At 42.4% G+C, this 23,539-nt stretch overlaps 1 protein-coding gene across 7 annotated transcripts in view; it reads left to right on the top strand.

Annotated features, from left to right (window-relative positions):
* The window catches only part of RAB4A (RAB4A, member RAS oncogene family), a 94,928-nt gene that overhangs the window by 21,944 nt on the left and 49,445 nt on the right, over positions 1-23,539 (top strand). For 6 of the 7 annotated variants that reach the window (XR_014253442.1, XR_014253443.1, XR_014253444.1 and 3 more), the window contains exons 2-6: positions 10,283-10,363; positions 12,478-12,592; positions 17,116-17,178; positions 18,306-18,460; positions 19,831-19,926. Coding sequence is in view for 4 of the 7 variants with exons in the window: in XM_082425023.1 (XP_082281149.1) it covers positions 10,283-10,363; positions 12,478-12,592; positions 17,116-17,178; positions 18,306-18,460; positions 19,831-19,926 (510 nt within the window). In the remaining 3 variants the exon portion in view is untranslated. Of the gene's footprint in view, positions 1-10,282; positions 10,364-12,477; positions 12,593-17,115; positions 17,179-18,305; positions 18,461-19,830; positions 19,927-23,539 lie in introns of those variants that run through there. The other variant, XM_082425024.1, reaches the window with a different exon arrangement.

Here is a 23,539-nt window from a genome sequence, read left to right as displayed (position 1 = left end):
TTAATTCTTCCAATCCAAGAGCATGGGATATCTTTTCATTTCTTTGAATCATCTTCAATTTCCTTTATCAATGTTTTATATTTTTCAGTGTATAGGTTTTTCACCCCCTTGGTTAAGTTTATTCCTAGATATTTTTTTGATGAAATTTTAAGTGGGATTTTTTTTTTTTTACTTTCTCTCTCTGATATTTCATCGTTAGTGTAAAGAAATGCAACAGATTTATGTATATTAATCTTGTATCCTGCTACCTTACTGAATTCATTTATTAGTTCTAATGGTGAGTTGTTTGAATTTTTTTACTGTGAAGTTTTTTTTTTTTAATTAATTTATTTATTTTTGGCTGTGTTGGGTCTTCGTTTCTGTGCGAGGGCTTTCTCTAGTTGCGACAAGCGGGGGCCACTCTTCATCGCGATGCGCGGGCCTCTCACTATCACGGCCTCTCTTGTTGCGGAGCACAGGCTCCAGACGCGCAGGCTCAGTAGTTGTGGCTCACGGGCCCAGTTGCTCCACGGCATGTGGGATCTTCCCAAACCAGGGCTCGAACCCGTGTCCCCTGCATTAGCAGGCATATTCTCAACCACTGCACCACCAGGGAAGCCCTATTGTGGAGTTTTGAGAGGGTTTTTTTTTTAATTGATGAATATGTTCTAGATGTTAGTCCTTTGTTGGATATTTTGCAGATCTTTTCATCCAGTCTGTAGCTTGTCTTTTTATTCTCTTAGCAAGGTTTTCTACAAAGCAAAAGTTTTCAATTTTGGTGAAGTCAGATTTATCAGTTTTTCCTTTTCTGGATTTTTTTTTTTTTTTGGTGTCCAGTCTAAGAGCTCTTTGCTTACCCATAGTTCCTTCTCCTATTTTTTCCTAGAAGTTTCATAGTAATGTTTTACCTTTTAAGTCCATGATCTATTTTCAGTTAATTTTGCATAAGATACGAAGCTTAGGTCAAAGTTCTTTTTTCCCCCCCATGGATGTCCAGTTGCTTCAGCACCATTTGTTGAAAAGGCTCACTTTCTTCTGTGAGATGATTTTTGCACTTTCAAAAGCAGTTGGACGTATTAATGTAGGTCTACTTCTTAGTTCTGGTCTGTTCCATTGATCTGTGTGTCTCCCTCATCAGTCCCTCACAGTGTGATTGCTGTAGCTACATAATAACTCAGGTAAGGTGATTGCTTCCACTTTGTTTTTCTTTTTCAAAATTGTTTTTGCTATGCCAGCTCCTTTGTCTTTCCATATAAATTTTAGAATAATCTTGTCTATATGTACCAAAAAGTCTTGCTACAAATAGGAATGAATTGGCATCTTTACTTTGTCTAGTCTTTAATCCATGAACACAGTATGTCTCTCTATTTATTTAGATTGCCCTTTGTTTCTTTCATTAGCATCGTGCAGTATTTTTTATCATAGAAACCCTTTACATGTTTTTGTTAGACTTATGCCAGAGGTTTTTTTTTCAGTGATTGCAAGTGCTGTTATATTTTAAATTTTGATGCTCATGTGTTTGTCATTAGTATGTAGAGATACGATTGATTTTTATATCCTACAATCTGGACCTTGCTGAACTCACTTATCAGTTATAGGAGGGTTTTGGGTTTTTTTTATTTTTTTGTTTTGTTTTTTGATTCCTTGGATTTTCTATGTAGACAATCATATCATCTGCCAATAGGAACAATTTTATTTTTTCCTTTTTGATCTGTGTGCCTTTGTTTCCTTATGCCTCACTGCACTGGCTAGTACTTCCTGTATGATATTGAATAGAGTGGTGAGAGCGGGCATTCTTACTTTGTTCCTGATCTTAGCGGGAAAGCAGTCTTTCACTGTTCAGTGTAAGGTTAGCTGTAGAAATTTTTAAATGCTCTTTATCAGTTGAGGGAGTTCCTCTCTGGGTTGCTGTCTTTTTTTGTTTTTTAAGTGTTTTTATCACGAATGAGTGTTGACTTTAATGAAATGCTTCTGCTGCATCAGTTGATATAATCGTGTGATTTTTCCTTTTAGCCTGTTAGTAGAGAAATTACACTGATTTTCAAATATTGAACAGCCTTTCGTCCCTGAAACAAAGCCCACTTGGTCATAGTGTATAATTTTTATATATGTAAAACTGAATTCTTTTTGCTAATATTTTGTTAATGTTCATAAGAGATACTGCTCTGTCATTTGTGTTGTTTTAAGGCTTTTTCTGGCTTTGGTATCAGGGAAATACTAGCTTCATAAAATAACTAGAGAAGGGTTCCCTCCTCTTCAGTTTTCTCAAAGATGTTATATAGAGTTGGTGTTGATTCTTTTTTTAAATGTTCATAGAATTCTCTAGTAAAACCATCCGTCCTAAATGTTTCTTTTTTGTTAGTTTTAAAATTACAGATTCAGTTTCCTTAAGTTACATGGCTATTTAAGTTATCTATTTTATTGGGTGAGTTGTACTACTTTGTGTTTTTGAAGAATTGATCCATCTCATCTAAGTTGTCAAATTAAAGTATGTGGAGCTGTTCTTGATACTCCTTTGTTACCCTGCTGGGTCTGTAGTGCTGTGACCTGAAATTGACTATGTGTGTCCTCCCTTTGTTGTTGTTGTTGTGAGTCTTTGTTACATAAATGAGGTAAAGATGGCCCGGCATGTTGGCCTCTCTGTGGTGTTCTTCTTCACAGCAAGCTGAGACGTTAGTTCAAAGCCTTGCCAGCACCAAACTCCATTCTTACCCACTCAGTTGCTTTAAATATAGCCCCAATACGCATATTTTTAGCCATTTAGAGGCTGCCTGCTTTTGAATACCCTGTGAAGCCGCACTCTCATCTGCAAACTTTTGCTTAGACACACTCTGGGGCTGTGACAGGCCTCTAGCTGGTGCTGTCTGGCTTCCCTCCCATGCAGCCAGCCAAAGTGCTACCCAAACGAAGGTGGTGTGTGCTGTGACCATCTCAAGGTCCTGTCTTTTTCCTTGATCTGCCCCCAGACCTTGAACTCACCAGTTTTGCTAGAGGTTTATCAATTTTAATGATCTTTTCAAGGAACCAGCTCTTTGTTTTATGGATTTTCTTTGTTTTTCTGTTTTCAGTTTCATTGATGTCTGCTCTTTTTTTCCTTCCTTCTGCTTTCTTTATTTATTTTGCTCTTCTTTTTCTGTGTTCTTGAGGGTAGGAGCTTAGATAATTGATTGAGACTTTTCCTCTTTTCTAGTGTATGCATTTAGTGCTCTGAATTTTCCTTTCAGCATTGCTTTAGTTGTAACCCACAAATCTTGATAAGCTATATTTTCATTTCCATTCAGCTCAGTGTATTTTTCTGTTTCCCAGGAGACTTTGTCTTTAAGTCATGGGTTATTTAGACATGGATTGGTTAGTATCCAAACATTTGGAGATTCTCCTATTGTCTTTATATTATGGATTTCTAGTTTGATTCCCTTGTGGTTGGAGAACACATTTTATATGATTTCAATTCTTTTAAATTTGTTGAGGTTTGTTTTATGGCCAAGGGTATAGTCCATCTTGATTTACGTTCCATCGTCCCTTGGAAAGAATATGTGTCCCACTCTTGTTGGGCAGAGTGTTCTGTAAATGTTGACTCCATCCTCTTGGTTGACTAAGCTGCGTTCTTCTGTGTCTTTGCTGATTTTCTGTCTAGCTGTTTTATCAGTGTTGGGAGAGGGGTGTTGAAGTCTCAGCCATAATCGTGGGTTTGTTTCTCCTTTCAGTTCTATCAAGCTTTAGTTTGATGTATTTTGTAGCTCTGTTTTCTGGTGCACACATTGAGGCTTCCTATGTCTTATTGGTGGAATACCCTTTTTTCATTATATAGTGACACTTTCTTTCTCTGGTCATTTCCTTTGCCCTGAAGACTGTTTTAGCTGATAATGATAATGATTTACTTTGATTAATATTTGTGTGATATACCTTTTTCCATCCTTTCACTTTCACCCTGCCTGAACATCATAATTGAAGGGAGTTTCTTGTAGGCAGCTTATAGTTGGGTCATATTTTTTCAACTAATCTGCCAGTCTGTCTTTTTCTTGATATATTTATATAGTTTACATTTAATATAATTGATCTATTAGAATTTGTTTTTGCCGTTTTATATTTTTGCTTTCTGTTCTGTTTTTCATTTTCCTTTTTTCTTTTTCTAGTCTTTCTGTGGTTTATGTGAACATTTTTTAGAATTCATTTGATTTACCTGTAATGTTTTTGAGTATATCTCTTTGCATTGCTTTTTTAGTGGTTGCTCTAGGTATCACATTATATATACATATCACAGTCTACTGGTGTCATCATTTTACGTTCGAATGAAATATAAAAACCTTGCCTTCTCTTACAGGCATACCTTGTTTTATTGTGCTTCTTCAGAGACTGCGTTTTTTACAAATTGAAGTTTGTGGCAACTACATTGAGCAAGTCTGTTGGCATCGTTTTTCCAACAGCATTTGTTCACTTTGTGTCTCTGGGTCACGTTTTGGTAATAATCAAAATATTTTAGACTTTTTCATTATTATTATATTTGTTATGGTGATCAGTGATCTTTGATGTTCCTGTGGCAAAAAGATTATGACTTGCTGAAGGTTCAGATGATGGTTAGCATTTTTTACCAATAAAGTATTTTTTAAATTAAAGTATGTACATTGTTTTTTTAGACAGAATGCTATTGCACACTTAATAGACTACAAGATAGTGTAAACATAACTTTATATGCCCTGGGAAACCAAAACAGTTGTGTCACTCACTTTATTGTGGTTTTTGCTTTATTGCAGTGGTCTGGAAGTGAACCCGCAGTATCTCTGGGGTAGACCTGTGCTACCCCACAGGTAGACCTCACTTGTAATATAATCATCTTAAATATAATCATCTTAAATATTTCCTCCTCTTATATTTAGTCACATCAAACAGTGTTACCATTTTTGCTTAAACACCCAAACATACTTTAGAATACTCAAGAAGAGAAGAAGAAAACCCTATTGTAGTTACCCATATTTTTATTTACCATGTTCTTCCTTCCTTCATGATGTTCCATGATTCCTTTCATCACTTCCTTTCAGGTTTTTTTGTTTGTTTTTTGCCACGCCGCACAGCTTGCAGGATCTTAGTTCCCCGACTAGGGGTTGAGCCCGGGCCCCAGCAGTGAAAGGCCGGAATCCTAACCACTGGACCATCAGGTAACTCCTTTCCTTTTGGTTTAGAGAGCTTCCTTTAGCCATCTTTTAGGGTAGATCTGTTGGTGACAAATTCTGTTAGTTCTTTTTTTCCTCTAAGAATGTCTTGATCTCCCCTTCATTCTAGGATATAAGATTCTGGATTGAGAGTTCTTTTCTTTCAGCCCTTGAAAAATATTGGTGCCACTTCTGGCCTCAGTGGTTTCTGATGAGAAATCTGTTGTCATTTTCCTGTAGGTAAGGTATCATTTCTCTCTGGCTGCTTTCAAGATTTTTTTTGTTTATTTGTTTTTAGTTTTTAGAAATTTAATTATGTATTTTGGCATGGATGTATTTGGACGTTTGTTCGGAAGAATCTAGCTGTTTGAATTCAGTAAGCTTTGCGAAGCTGGATTTATGTGTCTTGCCAAATTTAGGAAGTTTTCAGCCGTTATTTCTTTGAATACTTTTTCAAACCCATCCTCTTTTTTCTCTCCTTTTGGGGCTCATGAAAGTTAGATTTTTTTTTTTTTTAATAATCTCAAAACTCCATGAGGCTCTATTAATATATTTTCAGGCTGTTTTCTGTTTGTTGTTCAGATTAGATATTTTCTGTCATTTTGAAGTCCAGTTCACTGATTGTTTCCTGTGTCCCATTTTGTTTTGAGCCCATCCACTGAGCTACATACATCAGTTATTGTATTTTTCAATTCCAAAACGTCCATTTCGTTCTTCTTTATATCTCCTTTATTAAGCCTTTCTTTTTGCTGAAGATTTGTCCTTTTCACTTGTTTCAGTCATGTTGTTATTGCTTGTTGAAGCATTCATGATGGCTGCTTTACAATCTTTGTCAGATTGTTCAGACGTCTCTATCATCTTGGCACTGGAATCTGTTGATCATATTTTTTCTTTCCGTTTGAGATCTTCCTGGTTCTTGATATAATGAAGGATTTCCGTTTGAATCCTGGGCATTGTTGCATTATGTTATGAGACCTTAGATTTTTATTTAAATCTCTTGTTTAACTCGTCTCTGCTCTTGGGCGCAGCTCCGTGACTGCTGGGTGAGTTGGAAGCCCAGGCTGCCCACCAAGCTCCCTTGGACACCCAGGGCCAGGGCTGTTCCTTGTACTGCTGGGCCGGGGTGAGAGCCCCAGTGTCCGGCCTCCCACACCCCATGACCACATGTCCCCACGGGCACTGTGGCTCCGTACCTGGCCTTGTGACACCGCCCTGCTGGGGGCATCAGGGAACCTCACTGCAGCCTCGGAAGGGTGGTGGTCCGGGCTCCCCACTCAGCCATTGGTGGCATGAGGCCACAGTTTTTCCTGTAATGTTTGTCTGGAGTAGAGCAGTTTTGTGTAAAAGGTTTCTCTCTTGCTAGGTTGCCCTTTCCTGGTTCGATGACTTGAGAGAGCAGGCTTTTGTTGGGGCTTCTTAAAATCTGCCTCCATTGGCATTTCCAGGCTGCCAGCTTGTTCGGCTCCAAGACTGGGAAATACGAGGGAAAAGGAAAAACCCAAGGGACTCATCGCTGTGTCATTCCTCAGGCCCCAAGATCCTTGGCCAGTTTGCCACCTTCTCTACACTTTTCAAAGTCTTCTTATGTTTCTTTTGTATGTAGCGTCTAGGGTTCTAAGTTGGCCTGAGCAGGCGGAATGGGGAAAAGTACTTCTACTCCATCTTCTTGGAAGCAGAAGTCCACGTTGGTGTTAAGGATCATTTTTTGCACGTCGAATTCTGCATTAGACAGTTCCTTGTTTTTGTGCTCCTGCCCCAACACTGTGAAGATGGTGACCTTTGTGGTTAAGGAACCTCGTTCCTTAATAGGGAGTTTTTCCTTTCTTGCTGATTGCTTTTACAGTTTAATACTGACTCTACCTCATTCTCTGTTTTGTTTTGTTTTTTTTTCCATTCCAGAATATGTACTAGACCTATATGTTGGACCTTTTCCTTCAATTCTGCATTTTTCTTAAACTCTCATATTTTCTCTCTCTTCATTTCTCTGTTCTGCCTCCTAGTAATTTTCTCCAGTCTGGATTGCAGTTCACTAATTTTCTCCTTAGTTTTGTTGATTCTACTCTTTAACTCATCCATTGACTATTTATTTTTAATGACTGCAGTTTTTATTTCTAGACAGACACATTCTGGAAATCTGCCTTTTCTTTTATATCATTTTTTATGGATTCATCTTATGGATTCAGTTCCTTTTTTATGGTATTAATCATCCTGAGTATACCTTGTCAGGTTCTTTTTTTTATCAAATTCTTGAAATTGTAATGTCTTTGGATTGCTGACTCACTCATGATGGATTGTTGAAGTGTTTTGTAATTTTAGATTGTGAGGATTGCTCATCTTCAGAGGAGCTGTAAGCATGGGACGCCTATGTATCGCGGTTTGAGGATGTGTCCTTCCAGAGTGATCTGCATTTGCATCTTCCAGGCATCCTGTTGATACCACTTTCTAAGGCCATTTTTGTTGTTTTAACTTTCTTGACTTGGAGGTTCATTGTCGACATGTTTTTTAAGTTTGAATTTCACACTCACCTGTGGAGCCAGCCCATGATAAATCTTCAGAGGGTAATGTTTTTCTGCTAATCCTGCTGAGAGGTCAGGCAGAGTCAGAGAAGGTTTCTTGTCCTCCTGAGCTGGTGAGAGGATTTTTCCAGCCTGTCCTTCACTTGTTCAGATTCAGCTCTCTACTCCTTCCTTCACGTGGGCACAAGCTCTTGAAAATCCTGTCCCACAGATGTTAAAACTCAATACTGACAACCCTCCATCTGGGGCCCCTACTGCTTTTTCCAGTTCCAAGCATCTAGAGATTTCCTTTTCTTTCCTGAAAGGTCAGCTGTGTATTTTTTTTTAATATGATATATTTTTTCCAGCATTTTTAATTGTTTAACCCAAGAGGGTTTTCAAAAAAAGGGTTTTCTATTTAAGTATGAAAACTTACCTCTTGGAGCTACAAGATTCAGAGTGTGAAGAGTTTTTTGGAGGAATTAAATATTTTTACATATGGAAATTACACATCTTACTTGTCTTTTGTCCAGCAAGGTGCAAGTCAGTTGATATGTTACCCTTTTACCTGTTGAGGTTGTGGTATAATCTGGAAAGCGATTACCATAATAGAGTCCATTTAAGCAAAACTTCCAAAGCAGAAAATAATAATGGAACAAGCATTAAGCCAAAGTCTGTGCTTAGATCTATGAGTTTTTGTTTCAGGATTAGATGGATTTGTGAAACTCCTTTTGCTATGTGCATATAAAACATGGGAAACATTCGCATTTGTATATATAAATTATTTTCACTCTCAAGACTTACTTTTGCCTATGTACTGGCAGCATCTTTACCTGGTTCTCATCTTCCAATGTTTACAACCTATGTAATGTATGTAATGTATTGGGCTTTATTTCTTAAATAGAAGAGGATATTGAACAAGATTGAGAAATTTCAGTATTTTCATTTTAACCTGGCAATCTTAATTTCTTGGGCTGTAAAAGCTGTTCAATGACAATGATGAGACTTGCGTATTTTATTTTGTATGTGTGGTAAAATATACATAGCATGAGATTTATCATTTTAAAATCAACAGTTCAGTGGCTTTAAGTACATTCACACTGTTTTACAATTATCACCACCGTCCATCTCCAGAACTTTTTCATCTTCTCAAACCGATATTCATATCCATTGAACCCTGACTCCCCATTTCCCCTCTCCCACCTCCTCGCAACCAGCCTTCTACTTTCTGTCTCTGTGAGTTTGACCACGCTGGGTACCTCATACAAATGGAATCTTGTGGTAGTTCTCCTTTAGTGACTGGCTTAGTTCACTTAGCACAATCAAAGTTCATCCATGTTGTAACATGTATCAGAATTTCCTTCCTTTTTAAGGCTGAATAATATTCCAATGTATGTATGTACCACATTTTGTTTATCATTTATCCGTCAGTGGATATTTGGGTTGCTTCCATCTTCTGGCGACCGTGACTAGTGCTGTTATGAACACTTGTGTGGCATGCTTTTAAAACAGGCAGTGAGATGCATAAAACTGTAGGCATTTTTTAATGCTAACAATCGTTAATAGCACTATCCTACAAGTTTAATTGCCTGTAACTATTTGAAAAGCATGAAAGGTTGAATAGGCTTGACCTTTGGGTGATAAGGAATGTAGTTCTTAGGAACAGGGCTGGACCAAGCACCAGCAAAGAAATTGACCGTTTGTGCTTCACTGGGTGGGCGGGGGGAGAAGGAGCCAGGGCTGGGAGTGCGTGATCGGGTCTGAAACAGGAGTGTGCAGGTGACACCTTCAGAGGTGCCCCCAACAGAACCAGGAATGTGGAGCAGGCCCTTCAGGGCCACAGGATGAGCCTGGCAGCCGGGGGTCAGCAGACGTGGGTCGGGGTCAAAGTGTGAGGGTGGAGAGGGGCTTGGTGCCTGCAGCGCTAGGCTGAACAGAACTAGAGTTCTTTGCCAACAGAAAAATCAAAATGAATCACCAAGTCAGTGTCAGGCTACCGATGCCCCATCGTTCCGATTCACAGACTCCATTCTAGAAAGGCTCTATTTCCAGTTTATGGAAAGTAGGATCCCAAATTAAATCTGTTCCCCTGTGTAAAGAAGAAGTGAAGAGCTCTCTCTATATTGAATGGGACAAATATCACACGCGGAGTACTGACCCAAACCCCTGGGCTTAGGCCGGCCTTCCCAAAGGTCACAGACACAGGAATAAAGGCAAGGCCACAGAAGTCTGCAAGTGCAGGGAGAACTTACACCTGTTTTTGAAAGAAGAAAGGAGTGGACTTCTCAAAGCCTATAAGTCTACCAGGTTTTTTCTTTTGTACAGAAAAACTGCAATTTCTAGGCGATTTTTGCTTGTCACTGTGTGTGTATTTATTTGAATAGCAAAGAGATTTCAGTCATTACAAGAGGAGTTTTCAAACTTCCAGTATCAAAAGAAATTGTCCCCAGAGCAGTTTGAAAAGGCACTGGGTTAGCATATAAGCCATATATCGAAAAGGTGGAAAGGTAAGTCAGTGTGTTTATTGCCATTTTCACAAAATATTCAGTTACCTCTTTTTTCTTTTATATTAACTGAGATTTCATTAAATTTTATGATTGTAGTCTAAGTTCACAGCACCTGTTCTGAAGTTATGTTTCACAGTCTCTTTATGTTTTTCAGATTTTTTGTTTAAATTCTTGGTTATTGGGAACGCAGGAACCGGCAAGTCTTGCTTGCTTCATCAGTTTATTGAAAAAAAATGTAAGTGACATCACATGGTCGGTGCTTCTTGCATGTCTTCTCCCGAGGGCACGCTCTTGTGCAGATTTGTTTAGGACAAAACTTCCGAATATGTTTTCAGGGAAAATGTCATAGTTTAAAAATATTTTTAAAGGACATAAAAAGTTTATGTTATTAAACGTTTAGTAATCTGATTTTTTATTTAGCGTTTCAGTTTCGTAGTAGGTCATTGTTCATTATGTAGTGAATTGTCCTGTACATTTTCCAGATACTAAAATACAGTATGGTGCTGTGGAATTCTATTTCCTGGCAGGAGTGGCCCGAGAACCCTAGTTGTACAGTTTGGATAAGATAGCATTTGGTCCCCAGCGGCCTTGTATTGTTCTTAAGGCAGCTATTGTCGTCAGTCCTGTTTTACAGGTAAATAAACAGAGGTTTACAGGACTTGGTGTGTGCACTCGGGATGGTCACCTAGTAACGGTGCATGTTAGACTCAAACCCAGGCCTTTCGACCACAGAAAATATCTTGTGCCGTTGACTCGCCCTGTGTTGGTGAGAGAGATTGAATTTTGTATTCCAAGCTACTGTAAAAGGCGGTAAGTTTGAAAGGCCCTTAAAATAAGCCGTGCTTATATAGTAATGGAAAGAATTGTGGAGAATGACCTGTCTATCTAGAGGTAGTCAGGTGAAGGCCCGAACACAGAAAATTAATCTCACTTAATGAAGTGCCTCTTAAGTAAGAATGCGTGAGATGCATTAGGTGGCGGGCGGTGGAGACAGAGGCAGCAAAGGGTGTCCTGGGGAAGAGCTCTGAAGAATAAGATTCTAGAAGTGTTTTCTGCTGCTTCCATTTCCATCGACCAGGAGCTTGTTGGAACCTCCATGTAGTGACACGGACCCAGCGTAGCTCAGTCCCTCTTGAATTTGACAGGCGTTCACCCGCTGGGCGGCCTGGGGTTCTGTACGAGTTACCCAGACTTTACATTGTTCCATCTCAGAAGAGGGGACGCTGGGCCAGGTGCCCGGCCTCGGCGGACACCCTCCCTTCACATCCTCCCCTCACCCCTCACGACCACAGTAATGATGTAACGAGGCTTCACTGTATTGCTCTCGTAGCTGTGTCTTAATCAGGATGCCCTTGGCCTTTCGTTACTGCCTTTGAAGGCTTTTCCTGCCAGGCTGGCCCAGTAGCTGGACACCAGCGGATGTCCACGCCGGTCTGCACTGTCTGGGCCTGAGACAAGCTGCTGGAATCAGACCCTTTCCTCCCCCAGGCCCCCAGGGAGCAATGAACACAGCCGTCAGATGGCGCCCTGGTTTCTGGTACAATTAAATTTTATCCTACAGTTATAAAATATAAACCAGTCAATGGACTGTGTAGCCAGGATATTTGTTTTTTCTTTTCCTTTCACATCACAGAAATTTTCTTTTATAAGACAGCTTATTCCATTTGGGTTTAGCAAACTACTTACTTTGCCAACCTCCCTGCCCATTCAGACAGTATTGATTTCTCCAGCAAATTCATTCCAAATGATTGCCATACACAATACTCGAGTTCATGAAACTCAACAGCTGTAATGTGCATAGAGGTCTTGGTTTGGGGTGTGTTTGTCCTGAGTTTTTTACTCTTATCTTTTCCTCTTTTTCCCTTAATCTTTGGTGAGCATCAAGTTTCTTTCTTGGGCTACGGTGCTTTTCCTTCCCTTTACTTATATTTCTTTAGAATGTTTGTCCGAATAGTTGAAACTATCGTTGGCCAAATTGCAGTCTGTCACTGGGCAGTAAGCCCTCCAAGATGGTACCCAGTATTTTGTGCAGTTGCCATTCACGAGAACCTTAGCGGTGGTCAGGTAGATATGGTCTTATATGGCGTGGCCACCAAGCCTCAGCTTTAAATATATGGCTTGTTTAGGTGTTTTGAGAAAAAGCTTTATTGTGTCTTTGAGAACAGGAACTGTGTATATTCTGTTTAAAACAGTGAGTGCTTATTATCATCTGACTGTTGGAGAAATGAATGGCGACAGTAAATTACATTTTCCATTGACAGAAAGAACTCTTGATTTTAATGTTACTTGTATAAATCTATAAGCCTGTTTCCCTAATGTTCTAAAATTAAATTTCTTTTTCTTTTTCAGTCAAAGATGACTCAAATCACACAATAGGAGTGGAATTTGGCTCAAAGATAATAAATGTTGGTGGTAAATATGTAAAGTTACAGATATGGGACACAGCAGGCCAAGAACGATTCAGGTAGCTTTTTCTCTAACTTAATAACAATACTTGAAAATTGGGTTTGAAATAATCAATTATATTCTCTTAATGTACGTGGTCCCCTCCTCCCTCCCCCCACCCTCACAGATTTTAGAAAGTTCACCTCTGGAAGCTTTATGACAAGCTAAAAGTCAGTTTTTCTCCACACAGCATTGATTTACGAAAGAATACATTAGAATCTCTTCCGAGTGCACACAGCCTAATTTAGAGGCTAATTTATTCTTTGGGACCTAATGGTACATTAGGAGGTCGTGGCATTGCATATTCCACAATTTACTTTTAGATTAAAACCAAGGCAAAGTAGTAGCACAAACAATTTTTCTCTATATTTCACTTTAAAAGGAGAATTTTTTAAAACCTCTTTGGGGGTTGGTTTTGCTTTACATTAAAACATTCCACAGAATATTCTCTACTCAGCACTTGCATTACACTGAAGTCATAATCGACGTTTAGAATGATGACTGAAGTCCACAACAGATAGGTTCCATGTTTGATATTCTGTAACTACTAAAGCAGGAAAGTAGATTAATATTTTAGTTATGTTTTTTTGAATAGATACAGGAAGTCAAACAGAACAAGATATTCACAGTTTCAAAATTCAGTTAAATAAAACTCAGTCCCAGTGCAAGCATTTCACTTAAAGTCAGGTATAATATTTTAAATGCTCAAAAATTGTGTGCTTCAAAAGTATCATAACTAGACTTCAGACAATATTACTATAAAGCTGTAGTAATCAGAACATCGTGGTATGACTTCCCTGGTGGCGCAGTGGTTAAGAATCTGCCCACCAATGCGGGGGACATGGGTTCGATCCCTGGTCTGGGAAGATCCCCCATGCCGCGGAGCAACTAAGCCCGTGCTCCACCAACTACTGAGCCTGCGTTCTAGGGCCTGTGAGCCACAACTACTGAGCCCACGTGCTGCAACTCCTGAAGCCTGCACGCCTAGAGCCTGTGTTCTGCCACAAGAGAAACCACTGCAATGAGAAGCCCGCACACCACAACGAAGAGTAGCCCCCGCTTGCCACAACTAGAGAAGGCCCACGTGCAGCAACGAAGACCCAACGCAGCCAAAAATAAATAAATATATAAATTTATTTTTTAAAAAAAAGAAAGTACCTTGGACAGACTTATAAGGACTTTCTTATTTAAAAAAAAAAAAAACAGCGCGGTACTGGCAGAAAAATGGACATATGGGTGAGTGGAACAGAATAGAGAGCCCAGAAATAAACCCACACACCGATGGTCAATTAATCTTCCACAGAGGAGGCAAGAATATACAATGGAGAAAAGACAGTCTCTTCGATAAGTGGTGCTGGGAAAACTGGACAGCTACATGTAAAAGAATGAAATTAGAACACTCCCTAACACCATACACAAAAATGAACTCAAAATGGATTGAAGACCTAAATGTAAGACCAGGTACTGTAAAACTCCTGCAGGAAAAGCAAAGGCGGAACGCTCATTGACATAAATCGCAGCAATATCTATTTTGATCTGTCTCCTTGAATAATGAAAATAAAAGCAAAACTAAACAAATGGGACCTAATTAAACTTAAAAGCTTTTGCGCAGCAAAGGAAACCATAAACAAGACAAAAAGACAACCCTCAGAATGGGAGAAAATATTTGCAAATAAACCAACTGACAAAGGATTAATCTCCAAAATATACAAACAGCATGCAGCTCAATATCAAAAATAATCAAACAACCCAATCAAATAAATCAGAACTACAGTGAGGTACCACCTCACACTGGTCAGAATGGCCAACATCAAAAAGTCCACAAAAAATAAATGCTGTAGAGGGTGTGGAGAAAAGGGAACCCCTCCTATGCTGTTGGTGAGAGTGTAAGTTGATACAGCCACTATGGAGAACAGTATGGAGGTTCCTCTAAAAACTAAAAGTAGAGGCCCAGCCAAGGGCAGGGATGAGTGAGGCAAGGACTGGAAAGACAGAAATTAAGTGAAAGTCTGCTGACCCTCACCCTCTTCCCCCACCTCTTCCTTAGCTGCTGGCAGCCAGGTGTGTATGTCTCAGGCAGGAGAAACGATTCTTATCTGCAGAAAAATAGCCCCAAAGAAAAGGCTTAAAGATACTAACATTTTGGTTTCACCAATGAAATAGCCCAATTTCTGTCCAGCTGCCTCACAGTGAATAGCCCACACATAAAGAGCATCTTTTAGAGTTTGGCATTCCTTGTTCTTGAATATAAATGATCAACCAAGAATCACCAGACACTTGATGAAAGTTTTTAAGATAAGAGAAAGAGCCCAAAATAAAGAAAATAGAAACTTTCAGGGAATAGACAAAAACTAAACTACAGTATCCTCACAAATAAGAGTAGATATTGCATTCAGGGAATAAGAACAAAATTATAATTTAAAAAGAGCAATTAAAATAATATATTAAATGGAGTAGTGCTCTTCCAGAAAGTTAAACAGTAAACTTTAGATGAGAAAGGGAAGAAAACATAAAAAATCATACAGAGTTAGTCCAGGAAGCTCAAGGCCTGACCAGTTGAGCCTTCCTGAAGACAGAAGAAACAGTAAAAGAAACAATTGAAGAAAAGTTTCCACTAGAGGAATGAGACTCCGTAAGATTCCACCTTACACCAAACACAGATGAGGGGGGAAAATCCAGACCAGGGTCTGCCACGTAAAATTTCAGAACACCAGGGATGAAGTGAAGATACCAAAAGATTCCAAGAGGGGAAAGCAAATCACATATCAAGAAATGAAAATGAGAATTGCACTGGACTATTGAGCAGCAACGCTTGGAAGCTAGAAGATAATTAAAGCCTTGCCTTCAAAACCCAACGTGAAAAAATTTTTTTCCAACCTAAAATTCTAAACTCAGCCAAACTATCCATTAAGTGTGAAATAAAATCAAAATGCCTTCAGTTATAGAAAAATGGAGGGGAACAAAGGTTGTCTTTCATATATTCTCTCTTAGAAACTTCAAGAGGATATACTTCACCAGCACAAGGGAGGAACCAAGAGAGGAAGGTGGAGCCACCGGGGCCCCAGCCTGGGAAACAGGGAGGTGGGAGCTGTCTGAGCCCTGTTTCTTAGGGGTCCTTAGGGAGGTTCCAGTCTGCAGGCACGATCGATTAGATCACTGACCACTGGGGGTTGAACTTGGGCCCCAGTCCCTGAGCACCAGGGCCTTGTAGGCCTCGAGGAGGACCTGGAGGATGGACTGAGGGACACAGGTGACAGAGGGGACGCATGTGGCAGGGGTCCAGGCAGAGCTGGTGGTTCGGATCAGGACGGTGCTGGTGAAGGTGTAGAGACGTGCACGGTATAGGACCTGACCACTTGGTGAGACGGGTCCTGACTGATGTGTCCACTGTGGGACACGTTGCATCTCATCACTTTGTGATGGGCACAGAGTGGGTGGAGAGATTTCTGGCTATGTAAACAGAGTGGGTGGTGGGGCCCCCTCCAGGAGGGGCCTGTAGGCCGGGAGCCGAAGAGTTCTGCCTGACAGGTGTTGACTGTGACGCGTTCATTGTGGTCACACAGAGTTGCTGGGCTAGCGCATGGCTCTTACGGAAGAAGTCTGAGCTGATTAAACCTGAGTTGAGAGCGTTGGTAGAAAAGAGAGCCCAGGACCCAGCCTTGGGGAAGGAGCTCCAGGACCAACGGGGCAGATTCAGAGGAATGGTCCAGAGTAGCTGGTGTGAGAGGAGACTGGGAGGGAGTGGGGCTGCGGCCTGGGGGGAGGGGGAGGGGTCCAGGCAGCGGGGGAGGGCAGGTGCCGCGGGGTCGGTGGAGCTGCTGTGTCCACGGAGCAGGAGGAGGCGGTGCTGGCGAAGCAGCTCCTGAGAAGTTTGGGTGCGGGAGGAGCCCGCGATCGGACGGTAGCGGGAGCCTGGTTCTCGTCCAGGACGGGAGGTGCCGGAGAAGCACATTGTATTCTGCTAGTGGGAAAATCTGCCACACGGGGAGAGAGTCGAGATGCAGGGGAGGAAGTGTGTTACTGCAGGAGAAATCCTGGAGCTTGTGGGGACGGGCGAGCGGTGCTTGGGTGGGGGTTCACTGAAGACAGGTGAGGCCGTGGGGGCACGAGCGCGGGCAGCGCGGCCGGGCGTCGGGGGCGCAGCCGCGCGCTGCCTCACGTCCACAGGAAGGCACGGGCCCCGGGCAAGCAGAGGGGCTGCCGGGGGCTCCGTGCCCTGTGACCCTGTGATGCCCCCTTTCTGCCCCTCCCCCGCCGTTCTCAAAGGCACCCTCAGTTGTGCGGGGCAGCCTCACGCCCTGCAGGGAGGACCACACTCATCCCAGCCTCGTGTCCCCACCTCCCCGTCGCTCCTGTGACACGATTTCAGGCAGGACAGCCCTTCATGCCCATGTTCAGATAACTTTGAATCATTTCTCTTTAAAGCCACCTCTGTCCCCGTGTTGTGGTTTCCAAGGCAAAAATGGGTGTTTTGTGTGGGAAGATGGTGCTCAGGGGTACGGGCTCCGCGTGGTGGAAAGTGAAAGCCTGTCACTCTTCCAGGTCTGTGACGAGAAGCTACTACAGGGGCGCGGCAGGGGCGCTGCTCGTCTATGACATCACCAGGTAATGACACCCTTCCGCGGCCTGTGCTCCCCGAGGTCCGAGCCTCCCCGCGGGTGTGCTGGGCATGTCGGTGGTAGGGCTGTGGGTCGGGAAGCCCCTCAGCCCTTTCCCTGGGGGTCTTGGGGGTTTTCGAAGCAGCCCCTTCCACCACTTTACCATGTAAAGCAGCGTGTTCCCAAGCTTCAGATAGATAAGCATCCCCAGTGTCATTATGTTTCTTAACATGATGTTTTGATACTTTCCTTAAGGTTTGCAAAGCGAAGCTTTGCGTGTGGTAAATCATTAGAAGTAACGGACCTCCATCAAGCACAGGCTCTAGGCTGGGATGGCCTGGGTTCAAAACCCAGTTCCCGTCACCAGCGGTGTGAGTACTCCGGCGAGGTGCTCCGCCGTCTGGACTTTAGTTTCCTTGTCTGTTCCATTGAGTCATGACCACGTAATACTCGTGAGGTTGTTGGGCGGTTGATTTGGTTCATACAGAGCTCTCGGCCCATCATGAGGATCTGAGTGCACTGTCCTGCGTGTAGCTATCACCCAGGTATCACAATTAAATTTAAAATTCAGTTCCTTGCTCAGTCCTTAGAATATACGAGGATTTTATCCTTAGATAGATGAGGGCTGAAAACAGTCCTGAAGGTGGATGCACCTGGTGAAGTCCCGGCTCTGCCGCTGGCTGCTTGTGTGACTTTGGGCAACTTAGTCTCTCTGGGCCTCAGGTTTCTTGTGGAAACAGGAGATAATAAGAGTCTGTGTCACAGAGTCCTTACAGAGAATCAGTGTGTTAAATTCCCGTGAAGCGTGTCACACGGATCCATTGAGCGGCAGCAGTTAGGCTTAGGTCTTGCTCACGTGTCGCATGAACCAAGAGCCCAGTAAATACTGCACCCTGCTTGGGCAAACGACAGGCAGCAAGCTGTCTGACTTGCTGCCTCATTTTCACGGAAACGAGAGGAGATGCACCCTGTGGGTGTGGCGTACACCTGGGGCACCCAGGTCGTCCGCGTTGCCGTAAAGGTTGTGGGCATCGCCCTGCGTGTGCCGAAGCGCTGCGAGTGGTGTGAGTGGCTGGAAAGCGTTGCTAGCCTTATAAAATACCTGTGCTGTTCTCACAATCTTGTATCACGCAGCCGAGAAACCTACAATGCGCTTACTAATTGGTTAACAGATGCCAGGATGCTGGCGAGTCAGAACATTGTCATCATTCTCTGCGGGAACAAGAAGGACCTGGACGCCGATCGGGAGGTCACCTTCCTGGAAGCCTCCCGCTTTGCTCAGGAAAACGGCAAGTGGCCTTTCGCCTGTCACACCTGCTGGGGCTTTCAGATGCAGCTGTAGTTAGGAAGCGTGGCGCCTCCTATTGTCTTTACTGTACATTAGACTCACGGAGCATGGTTTCACCCTACTGCATTCTGCCTACGAAGGTCACTATGATGAGGTACTTCCCTGGGGGCGCAGGTTCGATCCCCGGTCGGGGAACTAAGATCCCGCATGCCCCGTGGTGTGGCCAAAAAAAAAAAAGGTTACTATGATGATAAAAGCTAATCTCTTAGCATTCTGTGGTGACTTTTCAGTCTAGGATCTTTGAATATCACAGGTCTTGGTTTAAAGTGAAATTTATTAACAATCTTTAAAGGCCCTAATCAGATGATGTCATCTTTTAGAAAATGTAATTTGAAGCTAAGTTAGTGAAATATTAGATGTAAATAGAAAGGGAAGCAGTAGAAGACATACTGGACTAATTGGCTTTATTTCACTTGCATTAAATTTAAGTCATTTGGCTAAAGATGCCTTTGAAACTTCTCTGAATTTCCATATAGAATACATAAGGATGACATATAAAGTTAACAGTTGCTTGTAGACAGCTGAATGAGAAGCATTCAGACATTTTAAAATAACTTTAATTTTTAGAAGCAATCAATAACTAAAATATCCTAATATCAACTTTCAGTTGGACTCCAGGACGACCAACTTACACTCTCACAAACGAACAGGTTTTCTGCTAAGGAAATAAACATGCGATAAAAACATACGCCTTCACGAGTTTGTAAAGAAGCTGTTTAGAAATATGCACGCTTAGAATGTTAAAGCTCGAAAGGAATTTATCTGTTATTTAAATGAAACTCATTTTTACAAGGAAGGAAACAAGGGTCTGGAGAGGTTATGGTTTGCTCACAAAAGCAAGGAGAGCAGCCTCCTGCCGCATGAGTCACCAGCTGGTGAAGAAGAAGAGGGCTCATTCGTGTAAGATCCCCTCACTGTCAGGGCGGCACACCAAACGTCAGCACTTGTAGGTTGTATTTGTGGTGACGTGAAGACTATTGGAAAGGCAATTGCTAGTTTGTCTTATATCAACAGCCGGGTGCCTTCAGCCAGCCTGCTTCCTTACCAGCATCCTGCTTGCTTAGTTTCTTCAACACATTTAAGTGCTAGCACAAAATACTAGTTACTTTTCATAAAAAGTTAGATTTCTTCTGATATTTAAAAAAGTATCTTGACATTTATTGATTTCATATTTGCAGAAATACCTGGTTTTAAGTACTAAATTCTCTTTCGTCTACTATTCTAAGAGTGTACTAAGCCGGCAGTTATGAATCGAATAATTGTGATTGTCTTCTAAATATGGTTTCGTGTTTTGTTTGATGTCGATTTTAGAGCTGATGTTTCTGGAAACGAGCGCACTAACCGGGGAGAACGTGGAAGAGGCCTTTGTACAGTGTGCGAGAAAAATACTTAACAAAATTGAATCAGGTAAAAGGCTGTCCATTAATAAACTTTCCTTTAGCATAGTTTCCTCTCTAGCTCAATAGTGTCACTTTTCAGTACTTCCAGGAGTGATTTGGTCAGAGAGTGGCCTCTCTCCCCCTTCCGACCTGCAGTCGCCACTCACGGGCTTGAAGGTCTTGTCCGCGGCTGAGGTGGGAGCCCACACCTCCTTCACAGCGGCCTCCTTGGCCCCAGTGACGCAAGGGACAGAGTCAGGGTGTCAGGGCGTGTTTGCTTTTAGAACCACAGCCTTTGTTGGAGCCATCACTTCAGGAAGGACGGACCTTTGTCCGCGCTCCGTCAGCACCTCGGACTCTGCTGGGCCAGCGGTCGTGTGTGGTGGAGAGGCACCAGCCGTGTGGCTTGACGTGATCTATGGGCACCTCGCGGGGTGCCGCTGGTTTAGATCAGGCATTGGGGAGAATTTACTCCCGAAGCTCACTGAGCGTGCCTCAGTAGTAACCTGTCTCATCATTGCTGTGTTTGTTGCTTCAGTAAAAATAAATTTACAATACCCCTAATTTAGGCAGCTGACAAACTAATATGTAGTTGTCATTTATTAGAGTTACTTTTTATTTAAATATCACCAAAATTATATGTGGACATTCAGTTTTTAATTGATTCATTGAAATATCTGAATGCCTATTCTTTGTCAGGTGCTGGGATACAGAAATATATTAATCACAACCCTTGCCCTCAAGAAACTGTCTTTCATGGGAAGCAATCAAAAGATAATTATAATACGGTGTGGTCGATACAGTAACTGAGAAGCGCACAGGATCTTGGGGCACACGAAGAAGGAGAACCTACCTGTTTAGGAGGTGATATCAGGAAGGGCTTCCAGGAGGAGGTGGCAACTGAGCTCAGGCTGTCAAGTGTGAGGAGGAGGCGGCGGGCAGGGGAGTGGGGAGGAGGGGAGGCCAGCAGGGACAGCACGAGTGGAGACTGGGGGAGAAGTTGAAGTTACTAGAACAGAAGGACCACAGCGGGGAATGGCAGGAGAGGAGGCTGAGGAGAGGCAGCTGCGAGGCCAGGAATCGTGATCCGGGATCTAGAACGTTACCCTGTGGTGACCGAGTCTCCACCCTGCCTGTATGCTAGAGTCTCCTGGGATGCATAAAATTTGAATTCCGAGACCCACCTCTACAGATGCTGAATTAAGCCCTCAGCATCAGATTTTAAAAAGCTCTCTCGTGTGATTAATTCTGACGTTCGTCCAAGATTGAGGACCACTGCGGTAGGGGTGAGTGTCCATTCAGGGGCGGGGGCAGTGAATGATGTGGTCAGATTGTGGCTGGAGGCAAATCCTGTGTGTGGGGGTGGTCACATCAGGGACATACTGAAGGGAGCCCAGGGCCGATGGCCAGGATAGCAACTAAGGCATGTTTGAGTAATCCGAAAAAAGATGCCTGATTAAAGCTTTATCGAGGATGTGGAAGCGGAGATGATGAAGAGACATAGATGAATCCAAGAAACGTTTTGGCAGTGGCGTGGTGACTCAGATGCTCAATAGCAGAGCAGGGCCGTTGACTGTGGGGAGGGGCTGAAGAGGCGGGGTCAGGAAGGGAGGGGCAGCCGCGGGTAACTAACTCGGTGACCCAGAGGGTCATGGCAGAGCCAGAGGGTAAGCCGGCTCAAGGGAAGCAGGATGGTTCCGTTGTGGAGGGTCCCTGGGCAGCGTCACTGGAACAAACACGAGGAGGCATCCAGGAGGCTGTGGGGAGAATTCCTGGCTGGCAGTGTCTGCTTGGGAGCCATCAGTCTGTAGGAGTAGTGGCAGCTCTGGAAGGAACGAGATCATTCAGCGATCAGTGGAGAGTGGGCAGAGCAGTGGCCCAGAGCGAAGCCCTGGAGACCAGAGGATGAGCGAGAGAAGGAGGGGAAAAGGCAGAGGTATATGAAGAGACCCGGGAACGTGGGTATCACTTTAGCTGAGGTTCAGCCAAAGGGTTGTTCATTATCAAATGCATCAGGGGAAAGTCTCATAAGCTAAGACTTGAGCTGAAAAGTATCCCGTGGGGCGGGGCAGTAGGAAGTCACTGGTCATCTTTACCAGCAGAATGACAAAGGGAGAAGACAGCAGCTGAGCACAGAGAGGAGGTGAGGAAGCAGAGCCTGGGCGCCTCCCTGGAGGAGGGTTAATTTAATGAGAGGTTTCAGCAACAGAAGAAGTCTTAGCATGTGTAAATGACGTGAGAGAAGAGAGAGGAAGGTAAAGGGGAGAAGGCAGGAGGGGAGCGGACGGAGAAGGTAGGGGCGGGTGAGGCAGTGGGAGAGCGTCGGGGTCCCAGACCGAGGGCTGGTCTCAGCAGGAAGAGGGCCGCTTCACCCTTCTGTGGTCTTTTGATCTGAAAACAGCAACAAAAAGTTACTCAACCTGGTACAGAACTGTTATTTTTAAAGACGAGAGCATAAGTAGTTATCATTAAAATTGGTGTGATGTTGAGTATTAGCAAGCTCAACATGAGCTTTTATTTAGATTACCTTCCCCCTTTGGTATCCACCCATGAATACAGTGTGTGTGAGTTAATTCATATAAAGCTTTCAGGATCTTTTTCTTCTGAGATCATCCAAATCATAGTTAACATCAGATGAAAAACTATAAGGATATGTTAGAATTCTTCAGCAGTACTTTTTTTTCTTTTAGATTTTATTGAAGTATAGTTGATTTACAATGTTGTGTTAATTTCTGCTGTACAGCAAAGTGATTCAGTTATACATATATATATATTTTTTTTCATATTCTTTTCCATTATGGTTTGTCACAGGATATTGAATATAGTTCCCTGTGCTATACAGTAGGACCTTGTTGTTTATCCATTTCAGCAGTACTTTTTAATTTTAGTTTTCTAAAGAGGCAGTACATTCGTATGGTTCAAAAACCATTATTTTCTCCCCTCCTTTTTACACAAAAGTTAGCGTACTATGAACTCTGCACTTACTATACCTACCAGTGATGACAAATCAGTATTTAGAGACTTCCATATACATATATATGCTAATGTACATATACACACATAGTGTGTGTGTGTGTGTGTGTGTGTGTGTGTGTGTGTGTGTGTGTAGTGTTCAATTTTGTGTATTGCCATAATTTATTTAACCAGTCTACTTTGGACATTTGAGTTGTTGCCAGTATTTAGCTGTAACAAAAAATGTTGCAGTAAATAACCTTTTGTATATCATTTCACATGTGTGTGAGTGTATGTATAGGATAAATTCCCAGAAGTGGATTTGCTGCGTCAAAGAACACAAGCATTTGGAATTTAGGTAGAGGCTGTCAAATTCCTCCATCGGGGTTGTAGCAGTTTATCATCCCACTATAGTGAATGAAGGTGTTTATTTCACTAAAGCCACACCCACAGGGTGTATTATCATACGTGGGTTTTTACCAGTCTCATAAGTGAAAAATGGTATCTTTGTGGTTTAATTTTAAATTAAATCTTTGTATACATAATATATTCACATAATTCCAAATTCAGAAAGTGCAGAAGAGGATACAGTGAGTCACCCTCTGTTACCCCATCTCCTGTCCCCTAGCTATCTAGAGCTCTTTCTTGAAGTCAACCATTATTACCAGTTCTTTATGTATCCGTCCAAA

The sequence above is a fragment of the Balaenoptera physalus genome, assembly GCF_965194825.1.
Source record: "Balaenoptera physalus genome assembly, chromosome: 14".
Lineage (NCBI taxonomy): Eukaryota > Metazoa > Chordata > Mammalia > Artiodactyla > Balaenopteridae > Balaenoptera > Balaenoptera physalus.
The sequence above is the reverse complement of the archived record's forward strand: the minus strand, read 5'-3'. Positions and strand labels throughout refer to the sequence as shown.